Source organism: Trachurus trachurus, assembly GCF_905171665.1.
Source record: "Trachurus trachurus genome assembly, chromosome: 23".
Lineage (NCBI taxonomy): Eukaryota > Metazoa > Chordata > Actinopteri > Carangiformes > Carangidae > Trachurus > Trachurus trachurus.
The window spans coordinates 16,471,464-16,496,768 of record NC_139912.1 but is presented as its reverse complement, the minus strand read 5'-3'; the positions used below and the strand labels follow the sequence as shown (position 1 = coordinate 16,496,768).

Sequence of the window (25,305 nt, the reverse complement as noted above, 5' to 3'; positions counted from 1 at the left end):
ACCGCACGCTGACCTTTTATGACAAATTAACAAAAATATAGTTTTAATCAGCTCCTATTGGGAGCTTTAATGTCCAAGAAATAATGAAAACACAGACAATACATCACATACACATGGCTTCTATCGTCACCTCTGGATGCCATTGACCTACAGCTCCTACCCTCCATTCTTCATCGGACTGACACGCAATCGCTTTGAAGCTTTATTGAACGATGAACGTGCTCCCAATGTGGTGTGTAGCTTCTCTCAGACAATTCTGATAGCTCTGTAATTACATCTCTATTGTATGTGTGTTTGTGTGTGTGTGTGACTGACTGCAGCAGTTATTAATAGAGAAGAGTGTTATGAAGGAATCTGTCTATCGACAGACTTGTTAGTGTCATTTGCTTTCATGCCAGAGCTTAAAGAGATGTTTAGGCCGTATACATCCACGTCTCTACCGTCTCTTTTTTGCATAAAGTAAAAACGAGGCAGCTGAACCTTAATCTGTGTGTTTTACTGCTGTTTTTTAAAATTATGATTATTGTTATTTCTGACAGAGTCTGTGCACCGCCACATGCAGCAGTATGAGGTGGAATACCTGCAGTTTGCCTTCCGCTGGATGAACAACCTCCTGATGAGGGAGCTGCCACTACGCTGCACGATCAGACTGTGGGACACCTACCAGGTACACACACACACACACACACATAGACACGAAATACACACAACAAAGCTACTGTTATTGTGCTTTTTGTTATCTGTCCATTTCTATCTGGCTCTGCGTGAGGTTTCAGAGATGGAGGTATTCTCTGATAATGACATCTATGATTGCCTCAGAAGTGGCTCTTTTGTAATTCCTACCATTGTATCCCAGCCAACCCATTTGTATGATGCAACATAATAAAGATCTTCTTTTTTCTCCGTAAAGGTATTCAAACATGGCAGCTCTCACTATGATACCCTTAATTATTCAGAGCTCGCGATGCAGCCTAACTGTGCCACTCGGCCCAATCACACGGCCAAGCTGCTGACGAATTTACACTTAAGTCATTAGTTTCACAGCACGAGTTGATTTTATTCAGTGTTAGCACAACACATGGAGCGAGACAATGCTCACTTGATAATATAGTAGTAGTTGTAGAGGGGAATGGACAAAAGGATTAAAAAAAAAATAATAATTTCGGGGAAGATTTGTGGGTGAGGGATTGTAAAGGATTAGTTAATTTGGAAGTGAAACAAAGATGTACGTGGCCTCTTTCATGCGTGGAACAAAAGTTTTAGCTGTGTTAACTTATGGTTTAATTTTCATTTTATGGCGGCAGTCAGTGTTCTATTGTAGGAGTGTGACTGCGTGTGTGCGAGTGTCAAAGTAAAGCCTATTACCGTGTTGACCTAGATGTATAAATGAGAGCCAGAGCTCAGGATCTTAATCCCATTCAAACACATGTGGACCTGTTCATTTTGCTGCCCTTTTCACATTTAAACACATCTTAATAGGCGGCGCCTACAGTTATGCCAGATTGTTAACCTCAGTTGGCGTTGTCAATAACACCTAATGTCTGCTATCGATTCCGCGGGGTGTGTGTACATGCTGGGACATGTGTGGGTAGCGCCGTGCTTGAGCCGAGTAGATATAATGGATTTTCCAGTTGATGCAGAGGTTGAGAGTGTAAGACGTGCGATCACATCAAAGTGTTTGATTAGATGAGGAGAGCAGGGAGGAGACGAATGCAGAGCAAAGGTAGGGTTTTAAATGAACTCCTCCACCGGTGGCACTTTGAACTGTACCAGGTGGTCGCACACAAACACATCTGCATCTTCTCCTCTGTCATTATGGCAAAAGTGTTCACAGCCGCTCTCCGCTGTTCTTTCTGCTGCCGCTCTCAGCATCCTTTTTCATCGCTGGGCGGATTTACCTTTCACATTAGAAAAGAAAAAATGCAAGGAATTCAAAAATTCTCCCAAAAGTTTTTACTTAGGAGGAAGAAAAGAGGGCTGTTAGAAGCAAAATGCGACGGAAACCGGCTTAATTAATCATGAAACATCCGCCGAAGCTTTTGCGAGATGAAATAAAGCAGCGGACGAAAACACCGGAGCTGTGTGGAGCGGTGAGGAGACTGTAACCTTCCTCAAATTTATACATGAAACAAACAGAAATGGCATATTTCCATAATGTTTTCTGTTTTGAGGTTTAACTGGTGCTTTAATTAACTTTGTCCTGTTGCGTTCTTCTTCTGTCACCCAACTGGAGAATTTGCCTCCGTGTTTGCTGAACTCAAAAGTCTCACATGTTATATGAAAGTTAGAAAATTTGTCTTAACTCCTATGTGAAGCTCAATTAAGCTTCTCAAATAGTCACAGTGTAGAAAAATGGCCCATAAAGCATCAACTTTTTGTCAGGTAACTGTGTTCAAGGAAAACAAAAGGAGAATGTGGAAGGGAGGACTCATAAGTCTGGAGGAAAAAAGAGAGGCACTAGACAGAGAAAAGAATAAAATGAAAAGCTTTTGTAAGATTAAAAAAGCAAATGAAGTAAGAATATATTGGAGTTTATAGCTGAGGTGCTTAGTCGAACACCACTGAACAAGTTATAGCGCGAATGAATAAATACCAAATGACTCTTGTCTAAATCTTAATGAACTCCGCTGCATCACAGCTGACAGGTAAATTCAACCAAAACTGCACATAAAACTTTGACTTTTTAATCACTTTGCTAAATTGTAATAAAGCAAACTATGTACCTCCCCCAAAAAAAGCTGTCAATCTTTTTTATGTGACAAATTTAGCTTCAAAAAGATTAATGTTGCTTAAATCTTGAATTCTCTTCCTCTCATTGACATGAAGCTGCTGGGTCATCGGCAGCGCAGGGCTCATGAAGTTGGAAAAATGAGTCGTGAACACACAAACTCCTCCAGTTTAAGAGCAGCCTTGTCGCTCACATGACTTATGCTTGCGATTCCTCGTAAAAAAAAAAAAGTCGGCCCGGCAGCACCACTATGTTTTCATAAACCAACCCCCCGGCCAGCTATCCATTATAAATACTGAACCATTGAGTTTTACTCTAGTAAAGGACTGATGCTAAATCATTGCAACAAACTCTTGTGCTCTCCATCTTAGGGAGTGTTCTTTCTGTTGTTGTAGTTTTGTGTTTTGTTTTTTTGACTGAGGCCCATCCGGCTGACAGACATGATGAATGAGAGATGGTAAGAGACGAGTTGTGGAGCCTGTTGAAGTTTTTTGCAGGTGTTTTTGTTTCAGAGAAGCTACAAATCTGCCAGAGTGATATGTGATGAGAGGGTTGACAGATGGATGAAGGTTAGGAGGAAATTGGAAGCCTTTAAAAGAAAAAAAAAAAAAAAAAACTTGAGTTATCCTGGGGTAAATAACACATAACTGATCAAACTTTGTAGAGGCCAAACAGTTGTAACTGTTGTATTTTCTCTGCTTTACAAAGCCATATATCTCGAAAATGTCTGATTTTATGAGATCCAAACATCATTCCCCCCCAAACACTGACAAAAATATGATTGGATGTTCCCTTTAACCAGATCAACACCAACTCCTACATCCCTCCATTGGTCTTAATCAGTTCAGTATCTGTTCCATAATCCTGCCGACAGACGCAGGTGTAAACAGATTCTTGGTGGAGGTTACAACAAGCTCATGGTTATTCAGAAAGTACCAGCTAACCCACTAATGCGCTCTACCTGCCCCAGCTCTATGGCATAATGATCCCTATTATACATGATGTCTGCATGGTATCCATAGTAACAAGCAGTAACTTTTCATCATGCATTATCGGTAAAGAGCTCAGCAGCCAATCTAATCTCCATCCCACTGAAAGGACAGAAGTAAAGCAGAACGAATGAGCGAGAGCATAAAAATCTAATGAGCAAAACACAGTCAGAGTGACACACCAAGAAAAACACAAAGACAACACAAAGTCCCGCTTTCAAAATGGATTCACCGCATCGTAAACTAAAGAGAAATGCATCATAGCTTATGTCCTGACACTCAGTCACAAGTCATGTCTCATTTCCAGAGCATGATTTACACCTTGATGCCAGAGCCGTAGATACAGTGATGGGTGAGTTAAAGCCACAGGGCAGCCTCCGTTTAGGTTGTATTCAGTTGTGATTTTAAACATTTTTACCTGATTTACAAGTCCAGGTTTGTTTAAACACATTTACCAAACAGAATATTAATGTTGGAGAGTTCTGTAGTCTTGAATACTATGTGGTTAAACATTAAAACTGGACAAAGTGGTTGCAAAAACGGAGGCACTCTCGAGGTTGAAAGAATAAAAAGCCTTTATTTCAGCATGGCCTTATATTATAAACATGCCGACTCATTGCAGCCACAGGTTTTCATCAGGGCTGGTGTGAAATGTCCACCCCTATGTTAACCCCTATACATGTATAGGATGATGATGATCATATGATCGCACCAGAGGTAGTGATCAAGAGACTTTCCACACCCATGCAGCACTACATGCATGTGTTTTTTGACGTGACATTGAAACTTGACAATTTAATCTCCATGTCAGCATTCAAAGTCTCAATTATGAATATTCTCCCCGACATGCAACTGCTTCCAGACCCACTAACATCTTGTTGCTCGATTTTTTATGTTTTTTGTTTTGAATATTGTATGATTTTACTACAGTATTATAATTCTACTTGTATGAATAATCTGAATTTTTCACTTCATAATCCTTTTTTAGCCCCCCCCCCCCCCCCCCACCTCGCCCTCAAAAGGCCTTGCCTTTTGTCAGGTCACCATTGTAAATAAGAATTTGTTCATAATGACTCACCTGGTTAAAGGACAATTCCAGGCGAATTCAACTCTGGGGTGTATTTACCTATCATTTTAGGTCTAAAAGAATGAATCTGAAGATTTTCAGTTTAATTGCTCCTGTTTAGCGGTAGTTGCATCTGTCCCCGCATCCCCACGGCAGCAATGAATGGGAGTGGATGTAAGTTCCGCTGTTTAGGCTGTTTCCAGCCCTCAAAGCCGCAATTTTTTTCCACAGACAGCGTCAGATGGCTACTCAAACATGTACCGAGAAGTTTATTTACTTCAAGCAAGCCGGCATGTTTGTAAAACTAGATCTAATTCAAAGTCTCCCGGAGTCTCGCGCGAGCCCGAAGTTGCAGTGCTGGTGTATTCAGGCGCAGTGGGAGCTACCGCTTGTGTCATAAACACAGGAATATCAACTCTTTACTTGCTTGAAGTGTACATTTTTTTCCACGGACAGTGTCAGGTGGCTACTCAAACATGCGCCGAGAAGTTTTTTTTACTTGAAGCAAGTCAAGAGTTGATATTCCTGTGTTTATGACACAAACGGTAGCTTTTCCCACTGTGCCCGAATGCACCGCGCACTGCAACTGGGTCTCGCGCGAGACTCCGGGAGACTTTGAATTAGATCTAGTTTTACAAACATGCCGGCTTGCTTGAAGTAAATAAACTTCTCGGTACATGTTTGAGTAGCCATCTGACGCTGTCTGTGGAAAAAAATTGCGGCTTTGAGGGCTGGAAACAGCATAAACAGCGGAACTTACATCCACTCCCATTCATTGCTGCCGTGGGGATGCGGGGACAGATGCAACTACCGCTAAACAGGAGCAATTAAACTGAAAATCTTCAGATTCATTCTTTTAGACCTAAAATGATAGGTAAATACACCCCAGAGTTGAATTCGCCTGGAATTGTCCTTTAAATAAAGGTTAAATAAATTAAAATATATTATCCCTGAACTGTCCATGCTTGGAAACTGCATTATAGATAAGGTTAGACAGCTGAAAGTAGATGATTGAATGAGCACTCCATCAATATAGCTTTGTGTGTCACTGCTCGTGGAACAGAGATTTTTTTTTAAATGTATTCAGCCTTTATATCAAAACTGGTCAGCTAAATCATCAGTAGTGCAACTTGACCTCAAACAGTTCAGTAAGAGACAAAGGGAAATGCTGATAGCAGTCAGTGTAGCGTTCAGCTGCTGGCCTGAGGCAGAGGAAAGGAGTGGGTCCCAGTAGTCAGGTGTTCTCACTTGTTTTTACCTTCACACACCCAGAATTTAGACACTTTCAAACCTGCTGTATCCAGGCTCAAACACTTCATCCAGCCAACTTACACATTTCCTTTGCAGTGTAGCTTAATTCACTCTCAAAAAGAGGCAGCTCTGTGTAAAACTACCGGTCCTTCACATTGAATGGAGTCAGTCAAGCTGATTCGGACAAGAGGTGGGAACTCTTCAGAAATGTGTTTTGTGCTCTCAGGAGAAGACTGGATCATTGCAAGTTAATACATTGAATATCTGAACTCTTGCGACATACAGCGCATTATTCTTTGCCGCGTGACGGCTGGCACTGTCAATCGCATTTGTCAAGTTCTGTAGGTTTTTTTCCACAAAGACCCTGTGAACCCGGAAACAAATGAAGTGGGTTTGAATGGGCGAATGAACTCAGTTTATAACCAAGAATTACAGTGTGACAGAACAACATCACAAACCTACACCACACAGGCGCACCGTCCACCTTGAGTCTAAAAAAGAAACAAGGAATGAATGATTAAACTGTGTTGTTGCATTGTCGTGACTTGACAGCAGCCCAACTACACATTGTACTTGTAATCCATCCTCTAAATATTTGATGTTTCTACACAGTCGTTTGGATCGCAGCCTCGACACACATGCACACACCCTTCCAGAAAACACACAAACATGCACTTACACTTTTTGTTTTTTTGTTCTTCGGCCACCTCCGCTCCGACCCAGATAGAAGAATTAGACCATTTCCACTCATGAAACTTTCAACAGAGCCGACAGCAAGACACAAAGATGTTCCTGTCTAATACGCTCTGCTCTTTTTTAAAACCAGATCTCCTTTGACTCGACGGATACTCCACTCTTCGCCCACCTCCTACTCTCTGCTCGTCATCTTTCCTCTCAAATCACAGCACGCCGTTCCTTGAACCCCACGTCCTTACATCTCTCCTCCTGTGTGCGCTTCTCCTTCATATTTGCTCTTAAGCCGCTACTTGTGAAAGACAGTTTGCATCAGACAATGAGTTCTGTTTGCCACGCTGCGCAGAAGAAACCGCTGCATGTGATTCCTAACCACACATCATCCTTACAGAAGTAGCTAAAGTGCTTTTCTAATCTTCAGCTCAATGGACAGCGCTCTTGAATCATGAGAGCTTACTCTCCGCTCAAGGAGTCATAGATTATCCTTGGTTTTTGGTGAAATTAGGTTTTGTACGTTTCGTAAGCACCATTTCCTTCCCTCTGCTTTGCCTGTTTTTGTTTTCAGTCTGAGCCCCCGATGCGCTTTACCGACCTTCCGTCCGAGGTCAGGATGTTTCTCTGTTTGATGATTTTTAGATGATTCGGTCGCTGTATGGGCTCCGTGTCAGCACAACCAAATATGCATTATTTATTAACGTCCAAACAGCAATCTGGATTTCCAGACTCGACAAATTCAGCTTTTTTTTGTTTTGTTATCTTCTCTTGGACAAATGTCTCAAAGCACAGTGAGTGTTTGGGTCTCTCACGAATGCTGATAATGAACAGAAAGACCTTGCCCTTTGCCACCGAGCCTGTGTGTGTGCGTGCGTGTGTGTTACAGGGGAGATTTTAACCTGAGTGTTGTAATGTCTCCTCTGTGGTCTTCTCTCTGCGGTGTGGCCATCTGTTCAGTTGCCTAATCCAGAGCAAGACAGCTCTCGCTCCGTCTTTCTCTCCATCTCTGTCATCCTCTCTTTCTGTTCTTCTACCTACACTCTCTTCTTGACATTTGTCTTATGTTCTTTCTTTTTTTTGTCTATTTAGCCCTCAATCTAGTTCTCCCTTATTCCTCCCGCACACTTTTTTTTCCTCTATTCGTCACTACATTGAGAAAAGGAGGAGATGGGGAGACACGGACAGAGAGGAAGAATGATTCACAGCAGAAAACACACACACACACACACACACACACACACACACACACACACACACATCCTCCCCTGAAGACAGACAGACAGACAGACAGACGGGCAGACAGACAGGGACCAAATTATCCCTGTTGCGTGGAGCATGAAATTAGCAAGTAGCTCAGTGTGGCGGCATTAGCATGGCTGTTAAAGGGATACTGTGACATTTTCAGGTTCTCAAACATGGTTCTTTTTCCATATGGGTGGTTGAATTCCCCAACCAGGGACTTGTTTAGCATTGTTAGCAGCCATGCTTTAAAACCACAGTGTATGATCATATGTGTGGACTTCAGGAGGGAAAGTTTATAATTTACTGCAACGCATCTAGTCCAGCACTGAGGCACAGTTTGAGCTAGTGAACTATTTCCATTTCACACTGCTTTATACTCGTTCTGTAAGTATTGTCTTAACATATTCTGAAATATTGTAGTTTTTTATAGGACTTAAATGATTACTAGTTATTTAAACAAGATTGTTTTTCTAGTGTTGTTTTTCTAAATAGTGAAATGAAATTAGTGTTTCTTCAGCATCTTAAGTGATTATTCAGCTAATTTACAGAATAAACACATTTAGCAGTTGCAATAAATGCTGCTGACATTATTAGCATGCTAATAAAACCATTCATTAAAACATATCCTTCACAGGAGACATTTCCTCTTACTCTTGAATCTGAAAGCACATTCAATGCAATGTCAGATATTTATAATACTTATAATAATACTTATGATAATATGTCTTTATGGTGAATTTTGAAGGCAGCACTTCAACCTCGTGGAGTATATCTACTATATCCGCGACTGACCTCACCAACATGTACTGTAGACTTTTATAACTGCAATTTTCCTTTCATTAAGCTTCATCTTGTCTGAGGGTCCAATTTTCTTTCTAAAGCATATTTTTTACTCGCTGTATTTTCTTTTATGTCTTTTATCATCTTATATAATGAGCACTGGCAGTGGTCTGACTTTAGCACGTTACTGCCATCATCTTAATGTGGACTTCATGTCTCAGATAAATGAAATAAAGTAAAAGGTAATGAAGGAAACAGAAATTGATTAAAATATTGTCCCTTAGGGTGTTGATAAGAGATTAAAAGTTCTTGCACAGGTAGTTATTTATATATTTACAGACATATTAGTAATCTACAACAGCTACAAACTCATTACAACTACAAACCTAAACACTTAACTGTTGCATGGCCTCGGATGTCTTCAAAACACATTCAGTCTTCCTTGTAGTATTGATGTTAGTTCTTCATCTAAAGCAAAAAGCAAAGGGATGGCGACCTTGCTAAATGCAGTGCTTTATCCGGACCTTCGTACCTTTGAGCGGACTCACAAAGTTGTGTCAAAGTCAGTTATCAAACAAAGGGTAAGGGTTACATGCACCAGTGTGTGCGAGTATCAATAAAAGACTTACCTGCCAGCGGAATAAAAGAGAGATTGTGTGACCAATCCCTGAGGGGAAGTGGCTCTCCTCTCTTTCCCTACCACTCTGTCTTCCTTCTATAGTAATGGTTGGCCCTGTGGTCACTCCAAACAATAAGACAGGCCTCTGTAGGCAAGACCCCAGCCATACACACACACACACACACACACACGCTGAGACTTGGCATCTTCCAGGAATGCTCACACCCACACATTCTCCTCTCCGCGGCCCGGTGTCACACTCCCACTGGCACCGGCGTCAATATTTCTCCTCTTCTCTTTTTCTTTTATTGTGTCTCACTGACACAATATCAGCATGAAGTAAACACAGGGAATAAAAACGGAAACACTGTATGTTTTTTCCACAGAATACAAACACATATTCTTGACACTTATATATTCTCACTGTCATATACTGTGTGTTTGTGTGTGTGTGTGTGTGTGTGTGTGTGTTTACCCCCCCACGTGAATTGCCTTCTTCAGTTCCAAATCAACACATACAAACGCCACGCAGTTTATCCATTTGCATTAGCTGTAATAACTAAGACATAAACAAGGTGTCGGTGTATTTTCTCCGCTTGTTGCAAATGTACTGCTGCTTAGAAAGCACATGGGTGAAGTTGCCAGTGAAGTTGATAAAGACTTGGGAGTTGTGCTGTTTCTTGATCGCTGATGATGTCGTACAACCCTCACAGACTGTATACTGTGATAAAAGTCAGCCAACCAGCAGGGAACGGTTTTGGGACTCAGCCACAGCATTACTTGTTCATATTAGGATGAAGTCCTACCCACACTAGTGATTCCCTGTCTGCTCAGTAGCGGGTTAGGCTGTCCAACTGTTATTGATTTCAAGCAGGAGGCAAGACAATCACCACATACAAGTTGTTGTATTGTTTTAATACCTTTTCCTCAAATGTTTGGTTCACAAGAGGCGTCTTTATCTGTTTATACCACCATGGAAACCATTCAGTATACACATACAGACTAGGGTGATCAGAGATGACAAGGATCCCAAATTGACTAAATCTATGTAAAGACGTCAATTTTGATTTTATTAAAGGGATAGTTCACCCAAAATTCAAATTTCACTCATTTTCTACTCACCCTCATGTCGACTAAGGGTTGGGAGAAGTTTCAGAGTCATCCGTGCCTTCTTGGAGTTACAGGGGGGGTCGGCGCAGCACTGCATTGCCTTGTAACTCCAAGAAGGCACGGATGACTGAAACTTCTCCCAACCCTTAGTCGACATGAGGGTGAGTAGAAAATGAGTGAAATTTGAATTTTGGGTGAACTATCCCTTTAAATTTTCTGTTTTTCTTTCCTGATTAACGCTGAAGTAGGAAGCATTGGGATCGTTTCCCTCCATTTGTCTCCTGCTTTCCTTTCCAAACAGACTTGATTCTTGTCATCAGTCTTATCTCGTTCTCTGTGCGATTGTAATTTACAAATCAAGAAGGCTGCAACTAAGGATTTTCATTATCGATTAATCTGTCGATTATTTTAAATGATTATTTCTGGTTTCTTTATTCCTTTATGACAATAAACTGAGTATCTCTTTGGTTTGTGGACCAAACAAGACATTTGAGGACGTCATCTTGTGGTTTGGGACACACACACTGATTGACATTTAAAAAAAAAAATGTTTACATTTTATTGACCAAACAACTAATCGATTATTCACATTTAAGAAGCTGAAATCAGAGAATTTTGACTTTTCTTCTTTAAAAAACTACCCAGACCAATTATTCACTTATCAAAATAGTTGACAAATAATTTAGTTATCGCTCTAGAAATCAAAATGTCCTGTCCTTGCCATGGAGTCCTGCAGTCACAGACCTACATCATCATCAGATTCACTATTGCACCACTCGGGGATGAATTGCACATGAGAATCTTTGTACAGCTCGTACTCAGTCACTACGACAGTCGTGTTCACGCTCTCCGAGCTTTAACACTACCACTGGAGGGCCGGGGCTTCATCATATTCTGTGTATCTGTGTAATTGTTACATCACTTTGAATCTGCTCATTTATCATCTTACATCAGCCATCACCTTTTCACCTTGTCTGGAGTCGGTTAGTCCCACGTCAGGCCTGTTTGTTTTGGAAGGATGAGACTCGTCAGACAGCCGACGCAGCACTTTAAAGACACCGTGACATTGCTATACTCTCTCCTCACTCTGCATTCCACATTCCCTTTTCCGTCTTTGTTCACCTTTAGCCTCCTGTCCTCGCCGTCTCTCATGTACTCACCCTCACTTCTTCCTCCTCTCGCCGTGCCCCAATCACCCTTTCTCCCCTGACTCTCCCTCCTAACCCCCCTCCCTCCTTCCCCCAAGCCTTCCCCCCACTTTGATCAGCAGCGCTTGTCAGTCAGAGTCCCGTCTGTCTGAGCCAATATGGCTGCCCTGACACAAAGGGGGGTGGAGGACCTAGAATAACAATGGCGGAGGATAAGAGGTAGAGACAAGTTTGACGGAGTCACCTTGACTCCCATGACAAACTTTATTTTGCAAATCATAATGATGAGAAAGCCTTAGGCTGAGGCAGCAGCACTGGATGGTTGGGGCAGGATGGAGGGAGGAGCAGGAGTTTGAGGGAGAAATTAAACTGGAGACAGGTGTAAGTTTTCGGATTTATGCATTTAAAGGAAGATATGTCCTAATTATTCTCACTGAGAGTTGAATTAGAGCTGGATGTGTTAAGTCAGTGTTTTTCAACCTTGGGGTCGGGACCCCACGTGGGGTCGCCTGGAATTCAAATGGGGTCACCTGAAATGTCTAGTAATTGATAAAAATTGCTGATTTATTTATTATTTTTTTTAACCAATTAGGCTACTATTTTTTTTTAAAGTTATGATTAAAAACACCACACCACGCATCTTGATCGCGGGGTCGGCAGAAATGTGTGATTTGTGAATTGGGTCACGGGCCAAAAAAGGTTGGGAACCACTGTGTTAAAGCAGAACTATGCAGGATTTCGGCTGTAATTATTGTGGCTCAGAGTCACTGTGATGGTAGAGTGACCTATTATGAGGTGAATGGGGTCTAGGCCAATGCGCTCATCCCCCCCACTGGCTGAAAACCGCACTTGCAAGATCAGTCCTCCGTCTCGGTGTAAATCTCATCAATGGATAGAACTATCGCGAGAAACTGCCTTACGGCAGTACGAGATAAGAACGCAGATGACGTCATGCATGTCATGAATCGTGATTGGTTTCAGTTCGGAAAGTCGGAGGAAACCATGGAAACATGTTTGTACTGATGAAGTTCGGCTTGTGGCTAACACGGAGCTAATGCTAACAGACACACACACACCATGGATCTTTTATAAGATAATGTAATACATCATGACACACACACACACGCCTTCGCGTTTTGGAACCTTTATTAATGTGTGTGTATGTCTGTGTCTTTGTGTCTTTGTCTGTGTGTGGCCGTATTAGCGTTAGCTCCGTGTTAGCATTAGCTCCCTGTTAGCGTTAGCTCCGTGTTAGCATTAGCTCCCTGCTTAGCAAACACCGCTCTCTACCTTCAGCAGTAAACACAAGCACGTGTAAGGGGTGGAGGGGGTGGTGGCGGTGGCGAGTTTCTTTTTTACGACAGTGACATGTGCCTCCCAGAACTGTGGGGGAGCCCCGGAGAGGGAAAAAAAGAGAAACCAACGAAGGAGCGAGCTATTTCCGGCCGAGTTGCATAGTTCTGCTTTAAGTGAAGCTGTAAGTGGGAGTCAGTTAGCTTAGCATGGAAGAGGAAGCTAGCACAGCTCACAAAGTACAAAAATACACGTATGTTTAAGGTGTCATGTACAAAACAACAAGCTGTGCTGTCATGAGAAGCCGCAGGTTGCCAGTTAGCTCTTATTACTTGGTGACCAATGACTGAGCTAATTTTCTCAGTTTTTAGCTTTTAATCTAAGCTAAACTAATCCCTGTAGTAGTATCCCATTTAGATTTAATTTTACGTTTAGAAAGAAGCAAACCAATATATTTCCAATTAAATATTGTAATATATTAATTCCCTTCGGACAATTAATTATTTTATTGTCATTGTTACTTTCTGTCTACTACTTTTTTTTTAATAACTTCTCAGTGCAGCACTCTGTGGCATGTGACTCCAGACATCTACAGTCTGTTTACATGTAAAATAAGTAGTTTCTCATCAGACAGAACTAAGGGCAGCATCATACAAATGCAGGTCTCAAAATTACGAGCAATGCAAATTATTGTATTGTGTTTTTTTTCCACTGCTGTTTTATAATTAATGAACATTTCTTACAACCCCCTCCTTTTCTAATACAGTACTACTCCAAAGTTTACATGGGTGATTAAGCATTGAATAGAGGTACTGAAAAATCATAAAACATGTTCATATAATATTAAACATTAAAAAAAGAATTCTTACATTTGATCAACTGGAGCTGTTTTTGTTTTATAATTGACATAAGATGAATCTTTTATCAAAGCTGATGATTTATTTTCTGTCAGTCAACTAATAAGCCACTCGTTTCATCGCTAATGAGCTTAAACCATTTTTAATCAGTGTACCACAGCGCGGTCCTCTCGGTGTCTGTCAGTCAAGTACAGACCAATTTATTAAAAAAGATATTCAGCTTTTAAAGCTGATTAATAATAAATAATTATTAAATATGCACACTTTCATTGTGCATATTAATCCCACTATATAATACTCCCTTTCATCTGTCTTAGATGTCTATTACAATTAAGGGACATTGCCATGGTGATGTGCCTGCAGATGCAGTGGTACAACAGGATATTGCATTGTAATCACTTTGTCATACACGGACTGAGTTGTGAGCATTTTTAGGGTCCACAAACCGACCAGTGCAAGACCCACATTGAATCTGTTGTGTTTATTGTTGAGCTTAAAAAGTCAGAAAACTTGCACATGTGTGAGACATCCCAAAAATGTACATGTGATATACGGCTAGCAGGTGGGTGTGGCAAAATGGCTCCATAACATCACCTAGACAATTTTCAGTGAGGAATCGAGGCCGGCAATGCCCCTATGCCCCCTTAAACAACCGTCCTGCCCCCTTAGATCAAAGTTTTAGAAGTTGAGAAAGAAAATAGATTACCCACAAACTGAAATAGACAAGATTTACTACAGTAGTTGAAACATCCGCTCTAAACGGCACAAATGAGATGATAGGTTTCATCTCTTCTTCGCTCTTTTCCTCTGCGCACTGTAGACAGCTGTAGAGAGTAAATAGTCAGAAAAAGTGTGCCCCCATGAAAAAATGTAATGGCCCCCCTTTAATTTATTTCTGCAGCTGGGTCTGACAGGAATTAAGCAAATTTGAATTTAATCTGCAATTAAAGGGACTACGAGGAGTTTTGGAAAGCGAAGTGTTTTCACACTACATTTCCCGTAAGCCTCCGCGCGCACGGTTAAATTCTTGGACCAACGCAAGACGGACGAAAGCCAAAGCATTTGCCAAGAATGTTTTCAAATCAAGAATGAAAGTCGGAGGTTTGAAGACGATCAGATACCGTCGTAGTTCCGACCATAAATGGTGATTTGGCGGCGTCATTCCCATGACCCGCCGGGCAGCGTCCAGGAAACCGAAAGTAGGAAATGCTGGGTGAGCCGATCACTAAATAATAATAACAAAATAACGATAAAGACAAAACGATACATCAAAAATGGACCCATCAACAAGTGTGGGTAACGTAGATTCATCCAGATTAATATGAAACTCTTTTATAACCAAAGAAAAACTACTACCGTTTAAGGCACACGTTTTGCAATTTAAGGACATGATACAAACCCCTCCTATACGGAATCGATCATCATATTGCAGTACTAACTTGCTTGGGTTTCTGTGGCAACAGGGAATGTACTATTTTACAATTCGATGTACTCCTGCTCGGGTGACCACACCCACCTCAACCACCCAACCTACTGCACATTTCTTTGTCAATAACTATGATATACTTTGTCCAATCTGTCCTAAACTCCACATGTTTGTTTTCTGTATCTCTTACCATGATCTGGTTTCCAGTCAACAGGAACATGATGCATGTTGGCAGAGTAACGTGGCCTTCTGGTGGCAGCACCACGGTGCACAACATGACAAGGGCCTGCATATGTCTGCTTTGCAGCTTTAATGTTTTTTCCATTTTTCAGCTGCCAGCAACAGAGTGAGTCATATACGCTGTCATTAGTTAAGCCTCCGTTCCCGCTGCAGTCAATAGATCTCAAGTTAATGGTGGATCACCATGGAAATGATTGGTGGCAAATCAAAATATCAAGATAAGTTGTTAAGAAAAGTTGTATTTGATAAAGATGAATCGCGTTCTAATTAGTGAAATATCTCTCAATGAGAAAGTGAGAAGAGAAGGCGTGACAGACGTTTGTTGAATGAGACTGAAGGAGGAGAGCAGAGCCGAGGATGGATGGAGGGCTGATTGAGAGAGGGGGAAAGAGGCAGAAAGAGTTTCACACTCCCTAAGAGTTTACTGATGCCCTCAACCATGAACTCACACACACCAAAACACACACCCACAAACTCCTAGAAGAAAGGAAATTAAAACTGTGCAAATCTTTTGGTGACTGATAAACATTGCGCTCCCGTATGCCACTCATATACTCATTCATCTGTGTTTCTGTGTGTGTGTGTGTGTGTGTGTATTTACCTGCTCCACTTGTTTGGATTGGAGCTGCAAGGTTAGACCAACAAGCCAATCACCTGCCAGTTTACAACTCGCATCACGCTACGCTTCACTGTTCACAAACAATCCCTATCTTTTCTCCTCTCACCTCACTCTATACTCGCTCTTTCACTTTCTCCAATTCCTCACAAACACACACACAAACACTGTCGGGGTATTCTAAAAAATCATTTTAACTGAGTAGGAGGTGAAGTAAGAGGAAACCTAAACAACAGGAGTCGTACACAAAGGCGTGGAACAGGATCAATCTCTTTAGAAAGATCTAATATAACAGAAACAACAACGCGGTGAAAAAAACTGGGACTGATTTTTACTTTACTATAACACAACCTCTCTGTTAAAATCTGCCTATCCAGTATCCACTATTAATCTGTTTATTCCTTCCTTTCTTCCTTCCTGGAGTGAAATTCAATTATCACAGCAGAAAGGCAGTTTCTGTTCATTCCTGCAGAGTTATGACTCTCTGTTATATACAGATGAGTGTGGTGGTTAAAGAGCAGCGATTTCTCTTTGTTACAAGACGAAATAAGATTATGTTTTATATTTACGTATACATATTTATATACTACACCCTCTTAATTGGAGTTGTGTAATTTAACACATACATGTTGTTGAGACATGTGCAGTGTTGGGCTTGTTATGAGCTAATTAAAAAGGGCAGCGATATACCTTTCTGTGTGTGTGTGTATGTGCATCTCTTTGTATGTGTGTGTGGGCTTGTTTCCTAAAGTCAAAATGGTGCCTTGGTTGTAAAATTTGAGTATGTTTGAACGTAGCATGGTATCAAAGTAGACACATCAGAGAGCACACTTGTAGAATAATGCATGAATTCATGCTATTACTAACAGTGTGCGTCTTTGTATGTGTTATGTGTGTGTTTCCTCCACTCATGTAAATCTGGGTGGCACACACACAGAGACATTCATGAGTGCAATTCCACACTTTGATTCCATGAATTTGAAGCTACAACAGCATATGCAGAAAACTACCCCCCCCCCCCAAAAAAAAAAATACATGCCAGAGTGCATTCACACAAGCTCACATTTTTAGATGCACTTTGGACGCTGCTGTATCCCACCTTTAGGGGAGCGTATATTCCTCTAACTCCTAAATCTAGACCCAAAAAAATGAATAGGACAAGTAACATCTCAACTTTTCTCTCTCCCTCTCCTTAATTCATCGCCGATTCATAAGAAAAAAGTGAGCTGCCAAACGTAATGAGGGGCTGTTATAAAAAGCTGTGGAAAGAAGAAGGGATTTGTAACTTTCTTTGTCTCTGTCGCCTTGCAAATGTAAATGTCTGGATTTTGACAGAAAAATGTTTCATTTCACATTCTGTGTTTTTTTATGTGTGTACGGTGCAGAAAAAATGATTCTTTTTTGTAAAATGAAATTTGATGAGAAGCTACGGACGTCCTGAATCTAGAGAGACGCTGCCTTTACATCGTTAAGCTCCTATTTGAATCTAATGTGTCTGTGATGGAGGTATCATTCGTTTTTATGGCTGTGAAATGTTAAAACCTGCTGTAAATCTGCATCTGACTTCAGCGTTTTCATCTCTCTATCTCTCTCTCTCATTCACCAGGCTGAACCAGAGGGCTTCTCCCATTTCCACCTTTATGTGTGCGCGGCCTTCCTGGTGAGGTGGAGGAAAGAGATTCTAGAGGAGAGGGATTTTCAGGTAATGTGCACACAAGACACTGGGGGCGCCGTAAACCTTTGTGTTTGTGCTCAGACACAGAGAAGCACATACACACTCCATATATAATGTAATGTTTCATACCCAGGTGCTGACATTGATGGTTATATACGGTACAAAGCTTTGTACCTATGTAAATCATACCTCAGTCGTCCCTGTTGTGTCTCCGGGAAGAGGAAAAAAAAAGAACGGCCACAGTAAAACAGCAGCAGAGTGTTGTTGTAGAGTTGTTCATGGCCTCCACCCCTCTCCATTACCTCCCTGGTCATTAGCTGTGAGGTTCAAAAGTCGTTGTGAGTGCATTAGTAGATGACAGTAGGCAGCTGCCAGAAGGTGACTTTGGTTGCCAGCTCACTGGGGGACCTGGCTTCTTTACAGTAGCAACACAGTCGAATATCATCACATACAAACATCATCGCTGCTCTTTGGCTGCTCTTTCCTCTTCTCTTTTTTCCTTTTTTATGTGTGTGTGTGTGTGTTTAGTTTTCCAGCGATCCATCCTCTCTTCTTTTCTGCTGTTTTTACATATTGTATTTCACCTGTCTTCCATGTCATTACATATGTAATTAAATATTCTGTTATCTTCATAACCTCAAAAATACAAATATAAGAAGATTTTTCTTCTCCAGCTCCATGAAGTTTTATCCGCGAGCTGACTTATTGAAAAGCAACATAAAATCTTTGTACAGGTCATGGCAAATCTGAAAATGGTTTCCCTATGAGAACTTGTATGAATGACACATGGAAGCAGCCCTTGTGAACATTGCCTTCGTGCTGTATTTCATTATTAAAAGCACTGTAGAGTTATATATTTCCTGCCTTCATTGGAGACTAACTCTTCGGTCCTCCTGTGTCCTGCACATCTGAGTTTTAGTGGAGCCGCCCTCAGGTGGCTATTCTGCAGAAAAGAGGGATGAAAAACCAATGCAACTACAACTAATGCAATGAGAGTAAAAGTGTGTCTTCTTGACATTGACATTCAACTACTCTGCTCCATCCTTTCCATCAGTCCTACTGTGTAACAAATCAGACAAAGTCTTCAAAAGCAACACTAGTCACAGGGCTACAGCTCTGAAGAATCAGTGTTTTTAGATGGAGGCCATCTGATTAAAGCTGATGCATCCACTGAATGTGACACTGGAGGCTGTCTGAGTTTGAAGATGAGACATCAACTTACTCATCTGTTCTTACTTTCATACTCTCCGTACTCTTCTTAGCCGCTCTCACTCTTTTCTTTTTTCATAGATTCCTACGTGTTGTTCTATCCCAATTCAGATTGTATTTAAGTAATATACTGTGTGTGTATGTGTGTATGCGTTCAACTGTGTGCACAGAAACACCTTTTAAATTTATGTGTGTGTTCACTCTTGAACTAAAAGTGGTCAATAAAATGAAATAAAACAAAGCTTGAAGACTGAGAGAAGACAAGAGTCCGTCTGAAGGTCAGGAATGGCAAACTGAAAATATATATTCAATTCAAGAAGCTCAGAAACACTGTCAGTTTTAAGATAAATAGGTCAGCTTAATATTTTTTATTTATTTTATTAGGGATAGTCAGTCAGCTAGTGGCTATGATGCCATGAAATATATACAGACATTCATGATTCTCAGAGGACGTGACCAGCTCAAGTTGTCATCCCCGAACATTAGCACAAAGCTGCCATTTTGCAAAACTTCTCTTAGCTATGAAAAACTGTGATTGTGTGATATGTCGGCCTCTTGTTCTGAGAAATATCTCCACATCTATTTAAAAATACTACATTCAAGATCATAAATAAACATTTCTAATAACTTTGGTGACCCACACTGTTCTACACTATTTCTACTGTGGCTCAACACATTTACAATTCAGAGGGAAATGTCTCAATAGCTATTGCACAGGCCGTAAGATTTGGTATTAGTTCTTGTCACCCTTAGGATGAACTGTGAAGTGTTCAGTGATCCACTGACCTAATGGCATCATTATTTGGTCTAAATTTGTCCAGTACTTTGGTTTATAACCCCCCTCCAAAAAAAAACAGAATCAATGGCATTTCGATCAACTTCAGCTGAACTCTGCGTTCAGCGCTAATAAGCTAACATTACAGTAGCATACTACCGCACAAAACTCTGACCGTGTTAGCCTGCTGACGCTAGCAGGTAGCTCAGAGCTCCACTTGGAGTGCAGGTTTAAAGAGCTGCTAGCACAGATTTTTGGTTTAGGTTTTAAAACATTTTTTTCTGCTGTTAGAAATTATTGAAAACCAAGTCCTCAGGCGCACACCCCACAGCCAGTTCAAACTTTTCTGCAGTAGTAGTTGTGAATTCCAGACTCCTAAATGAGGAAACCCCAGGAGTATGTAGTTCACACAGAGACTGTAAGAAGTGTTAGAAAATACTCGCCATGCTGTGGTAATATGGTAAAAGACTTTGTAGATATCTTGAATCCCTAAATAGTGGCCTCAGCTGCAGGGACAACAAGGCCTTTATTTAAAACAGGCTTATATAGAGACAGACCTTCACTTCTAATTCAAACTTCTTTTTTTCTTCATATTTTCATAAAATCTCTCCAAGTTTTTCTTACCTAGCCCTGTATTTTGGTGTTGCTGCTATTTCCTGCTATCGCAAACTTGATCAACCTGCTCCTTATAGCACCAATACAATCATGCTGTACGCTTTATTTATTTGTCATTCTTGGGAATCTCATTTACACATTCTATCATAAACACAGTCACTCAAAGACACACACACAAAAGCACACACATACATACATAGACAGCCAAATGTCATCCTGGCATTTTCCCCTGTCCAATACAAAACAAATGAGCTATCATCGCCTGTTTGTTTATGTCTCCATGGGAAGACGTGAACAAATACTTAATGGAAAACAGTTGCCCTGAGTGAGTTTGCATGTTTGTGTGGGTGTGCATCATCTGGTTCAGTTTGCTTGGATTCACAGACTGACTGTTTATTCCTATAGTTTTAGAGTATATATGTGTGCGTATATGTTGAAATGAAATGTTACATTGAAATTGAATTTCCAATGGGTATGTGCATTTGATGGTACAGTGTTGTGGCTTTCCAAGAAAATCTTTCATTTTCTCAAATTGATCTATCAAATGTAATTTACTGAGAATTTTTCTGACACTGATGAGTGTCATTGGGGAAAGAGAAAAGTAAAGATTTTGTCTTTTCTCAGCTTTAGTGGTTTAATTCCAAGAGATTTCTGCCTCTGATCCACTGAGCCTCAGAGTTCAAACGTGGGCCTGCCAGGTTCTTAAGGGCCTGTTGAACAGCTCTTATCTCCACATGCTTTACCCAGCAACCCTCTCCTCTCATGTCTGCCTTCTCTCTCTTTTTCTCTGTGGCTCTGTTGCGCCGTTTCATGTTGCTAATTCCCAGATGCTTTGTTTTTTGTGTGTCTTTTTTTTCACCGCTCTTCATTCTTCTGTTTGTTTTGTTTTTGTTTCGCCATTTCCTTCCGTCTCTGGCTTTTCTTTTCACCTGTCACTTGCTCCTGCTCCTGCTTTTTCCTCTCCACCCACTTGTCACTTTTACATTGACATCATGGGTAGAGGGCTTCTAGTGATGGCAATGTATGTCAGTCAGACTTAGGACCAAAATAGCTCACCAGCTACTTCCATGAAAATTTGTGCAGGTATTCTTGATCGTCAGTACGATGAAGCCCCTTGGTCCTGAGTTCTCCTCTTGCTCTATCAGCTGGCTAAAGGTCCTGCTTATCCTGTGAAACACTGTGAGATGGTTTGGTATTTTCTTTGACTTTTCATGAATCCCAGATGGTTAATAATGGTGATCCAAATGACTCCTAAATGTGTCCACAGCTGTGATTTAGACTGTCCCAGCCCTTGTTAAAGAAAATCCACAGTTTCTAGAGAATGTGACCGACTGACTCTGTTTTGTTGGTAGCTTTTAAAATGTTTGCCAAGATGTTTTAAAAATGCGTGTTCCCTTATCAGTCCATTATCCAGTCAAAGTTTTAAAGCAGAAGTAAGTGATATATTTGTGTTAATATAAGTCTTAAATAGTTATATCTTCCGACAGCAATCACTTACATAGAGTGTTTGGACCGGAACACGGGTCTCTCAGTCCCTCTGCTCTGCTCTGAGCCGAGGAGAAAACATTTATCGTATCCTACAGTTTTTATCCAATGAGGAGAGAGAACGGCATGCAGGGCTGTGTGTGCAGCCAAGGGATGCCGTGAATGTGGCGACGTAGGGACGAGGACTGTTATGGTGCGTTCAAGGAAACTCGTATTTTTCCGACCGTGAAGTCGTACCAGTTCGATCTGGTACATAGACTGTACAAAAAGACGTACTGGTACGATTTCACGGGTCGGAAGTTACGAGTGGCCGTTATAGTGACTTTCACCGGTAAAACAGGTCGGAAAAACACGAGTGGGTTGCCTGGAACGCTACAAAGTCGTAAGTTGTGACTTGAAGCTGTAATTTATGATTTCAAAAGCCTGCCTGGAACGCAGCATTAGCGAAAACGACCGGATCACTCACTTCTGCTTTAAGTTGCCCATTTCTTTCATTTAGTATACCTTCAATACATTCCAGTGGCCCTTGGTTGTACTTGTTTTTAGTACTAATCAGCTAACAAGCTAATTTTACAATGCTGACATCAAAACTACCTCCTAATCATTCAGTATCTTGAATGAAGTAGCACTGTATGGCACCACTGAGTAATTTGTAGCATATAATAATAATATCCTGGTGACAAAAATGATTACAGCTGCAACAGTTAGTAGATAAATCAGCAAGTTGATCAACAGAAAACAATATTTTCTTATTTTAGTTTGAACAAAGAACACACAATCTGAATCCATTATCTTTTGGCTTCGGGGAACTACGACAATTGTGAAATTGATAGATAGTGAAAAGAATGTAAAATGCTACTATTGTGTCAACACAATACAGTTTATTATGACTTGTCTAGTTTTATACTGGAAACTGTCAAGAAGTAACCATGAAAAGAGATACAAAGTTACTATTACAGTGTAAGTAAAAAGGCCAATACACTAAATGCATTAGAAGATGAGGGGGAGGGAAAGAAATTCAGAGAAATGAGTCGAGCCTTCTTCTCAGCCTGGAACATGCGTGAACACAAACAGCACATGCTCCCAGCAAAATAATAAAGGTTTCCAACCTGTTCTCATCAATCTTCTCATTATTACACTGAATTACTACTCCAATTTCTTCAGGCCTAGAGGGCCTGTAGAACTTGAATTGTAGCAGCTAGTTAGCACAGTACAACATTAACATCTCAATGCTTTGTTTCATTGCATTGCTCTGATGATTTGTACTTTACTGAGTTGGGGACTTGTTTATCCCTGAAACAAATTAGCATTATAATTGAAATCTAGCCTGCGTTGAAATCCTAATATTTGTTGTACGTTTTGCCACTTGTCAAAGCTACAGACGCATTAGTTTGGAAAGTTACTGGCTTAAACTTTTTTCTTTTTAGGTCACTTTAATAAACATTACCCTCTAAATCTGCTCAGTCACTGCAGTGCAGTCACTTACCTTAGTAATATGTGCAAGTTAATTGCCTGTACTGTAAAATGAAGAACATGAGGAGCAGCAGTGTATGACAAACTGCTGGCGTTTAACATGCTTCAGGTCCTGAGAGGGAACACACATGATTTATTCACTTTAATAGTTTTTAATTAAAAATTGCATGCAAAAAGTACTTTCAAAAGGATAATTCATGCATTGTTATCAAACACAGTACGGAGAGTAACTGTGAATCTTCTGCCCCGGTTGTGGGATTGGATTGGTTTAGCTCCTAAATGAAAAGCAGGAGTACGGCACTCCCCAAGCAATCTGCCTTCCTCCGTTCCACTTCAGCTAACACTCTACTGCTAACTGCAGGCCTGGTCTGCATGGATAAGTTAACTCTCACACACACACACACACTTTCTCACTTTTCTGTCACTCAAAGCCTCGCACAACAGCCTAAACATGCACACAAACAGTCTCCCACTGTACCGCTGTGCTCGCACATTCATGCATCACCTGTCACGCAGGTTCACTTTCGATCACACACACACAGCACATACAGCCAGCACAGTAATGGGCTAGCGGAGAGACATTATGCGGGTATGTGTTTGCACCGCTGTTTTGAGGAAATGCCAGCACAGTCAGCACCGTTCCCATTAGTCTGCACTACCTGCAGACACCAACAGGGCCGCTGCCGAACTGCCTGGCTCTAAGTGACTATGAAAAACATCTGCACTCTGCTTTTTAAGCCCTCACATATGTGGTGCAGCTTGACGCTGGGCCAGGAAATGTGACAATAGACCAGTGTGAATTTGAAAGCTCCCCTTTTAAGTTCAGAAGCGGCAAATTGCCATGTTTTTTCAGTGATATTTTTAAAAAAAACCAAGCAATAACCACAAACAGGCAGCCAGAAATTCAGAGGGAGATGAGGGTTCTTGTCATGTTTTGGTACAAATGTCACTTTGTAATGTACGCCATAAAGAAGTGAAATATCGCTGCCTTTCCAATTTAGCCATTTTCACATTTGTATTTCTAAAGTTGACGGCCTCATAAAGGAGTGCTTTACTTTTTTTTTCTTTTTTCCCAGGTGGTGTACGAGCTTTGAAGATACAATTACCACATTACCATTCTTGTGCTCGAGCAGGAATCTTTCCCTCTGCAGCTTCCTACCCTTTTTACTTTTCAATCTGCTCAAATACAAACCTGTACGTCTCTCACAAATAATTCAACGTATATGATACAGCTTCAGCTCTCACGCTTTGAAGTCGGCGGCGATGTTGTGTGTGTGCAGCAGAAACACGACATTGCAAAATCTTCTCTCCACTCTCAGAACTTTGATGCAGAGTTTTGAAAAAGCACTGACGCACACTTCATCCTCCACATGCACTACTTGTGAATATCTTCAAGTGTGTTTACCTGTTACAGCTCCTATTGATGTGTTTTCTTCACATTTTTATGCATGAGAACATACAGCATGTACAATACGATGCCCTCTTGGCTTATTAATGTGAATGTGAAGTCTGGTTTCCCGAAGAAATGATCTTATGTTTTCTACACATCTCATGCTGTGTCTGTTTTCATGGCATCGATGACAGTATCAACACTAACAGCCATGAAGAGACATATTGTGTTCTAACATAAGATCCTGATAAGAAGTGAAAAGAGAAACAGCAGGGTTCTCAATTATGTGTGAGATCTACAGTACCCTATTAATATAATGCTTACTGCTCTATTTACTCCATTAATCAGTCATTTCAAAAAGAAAAAAAAAGAGCCTTCTATACATCACGTCTGTTTAGGCCCGTCATTGAATTCTTTATGTCAAAGGTCAAGCAGCACTTAAATTAATCTTCGCACTCGCAAGGACGTGCTCCCATTCACAACCAAAAATGTTATTTGTCGGGTTGGATTTCACGGTCATCAGTGTAACCCCTTGATCGTGACCATTCAACACAGTTTCCTTTAGATTTCATTAGTAAGTGTTGCTGAATGGCCCCCGTCGAGAGGATCCCCATCGCGATTGTTAATGTGA

The 25,305-nt window shown here is 40.9% G+C and overlaps 1 protein-coding gene across 4 annotated transcripts in view; it reads left to right on the top strand.

The window, feature by feature from the left end:
* tbc1d22a (TBC1 domain family, member 22a) overlaps positions 1-25,305 on the top strand; it is a 127,514-nt gene that overhangs the window by 86,099 nt on the left and 16,110 nt on the right. For all 4 annotated transcript variants that reach the window (XM_083999753.1, XM_083999754.1, XM_083999751.1 and 1 more), the window contains 2 exons: positions 540-667; positions 17,659-17,754. In XM_083999753.1, the coding sequence (XP_083855879.1) occupies positions 540-667; positions 17,659-17,754 (224 nt within the window). The remainder of the gene's footprint in view (positions 1-539; positions 668-17,658; positions 17,755-25,305) is intronic.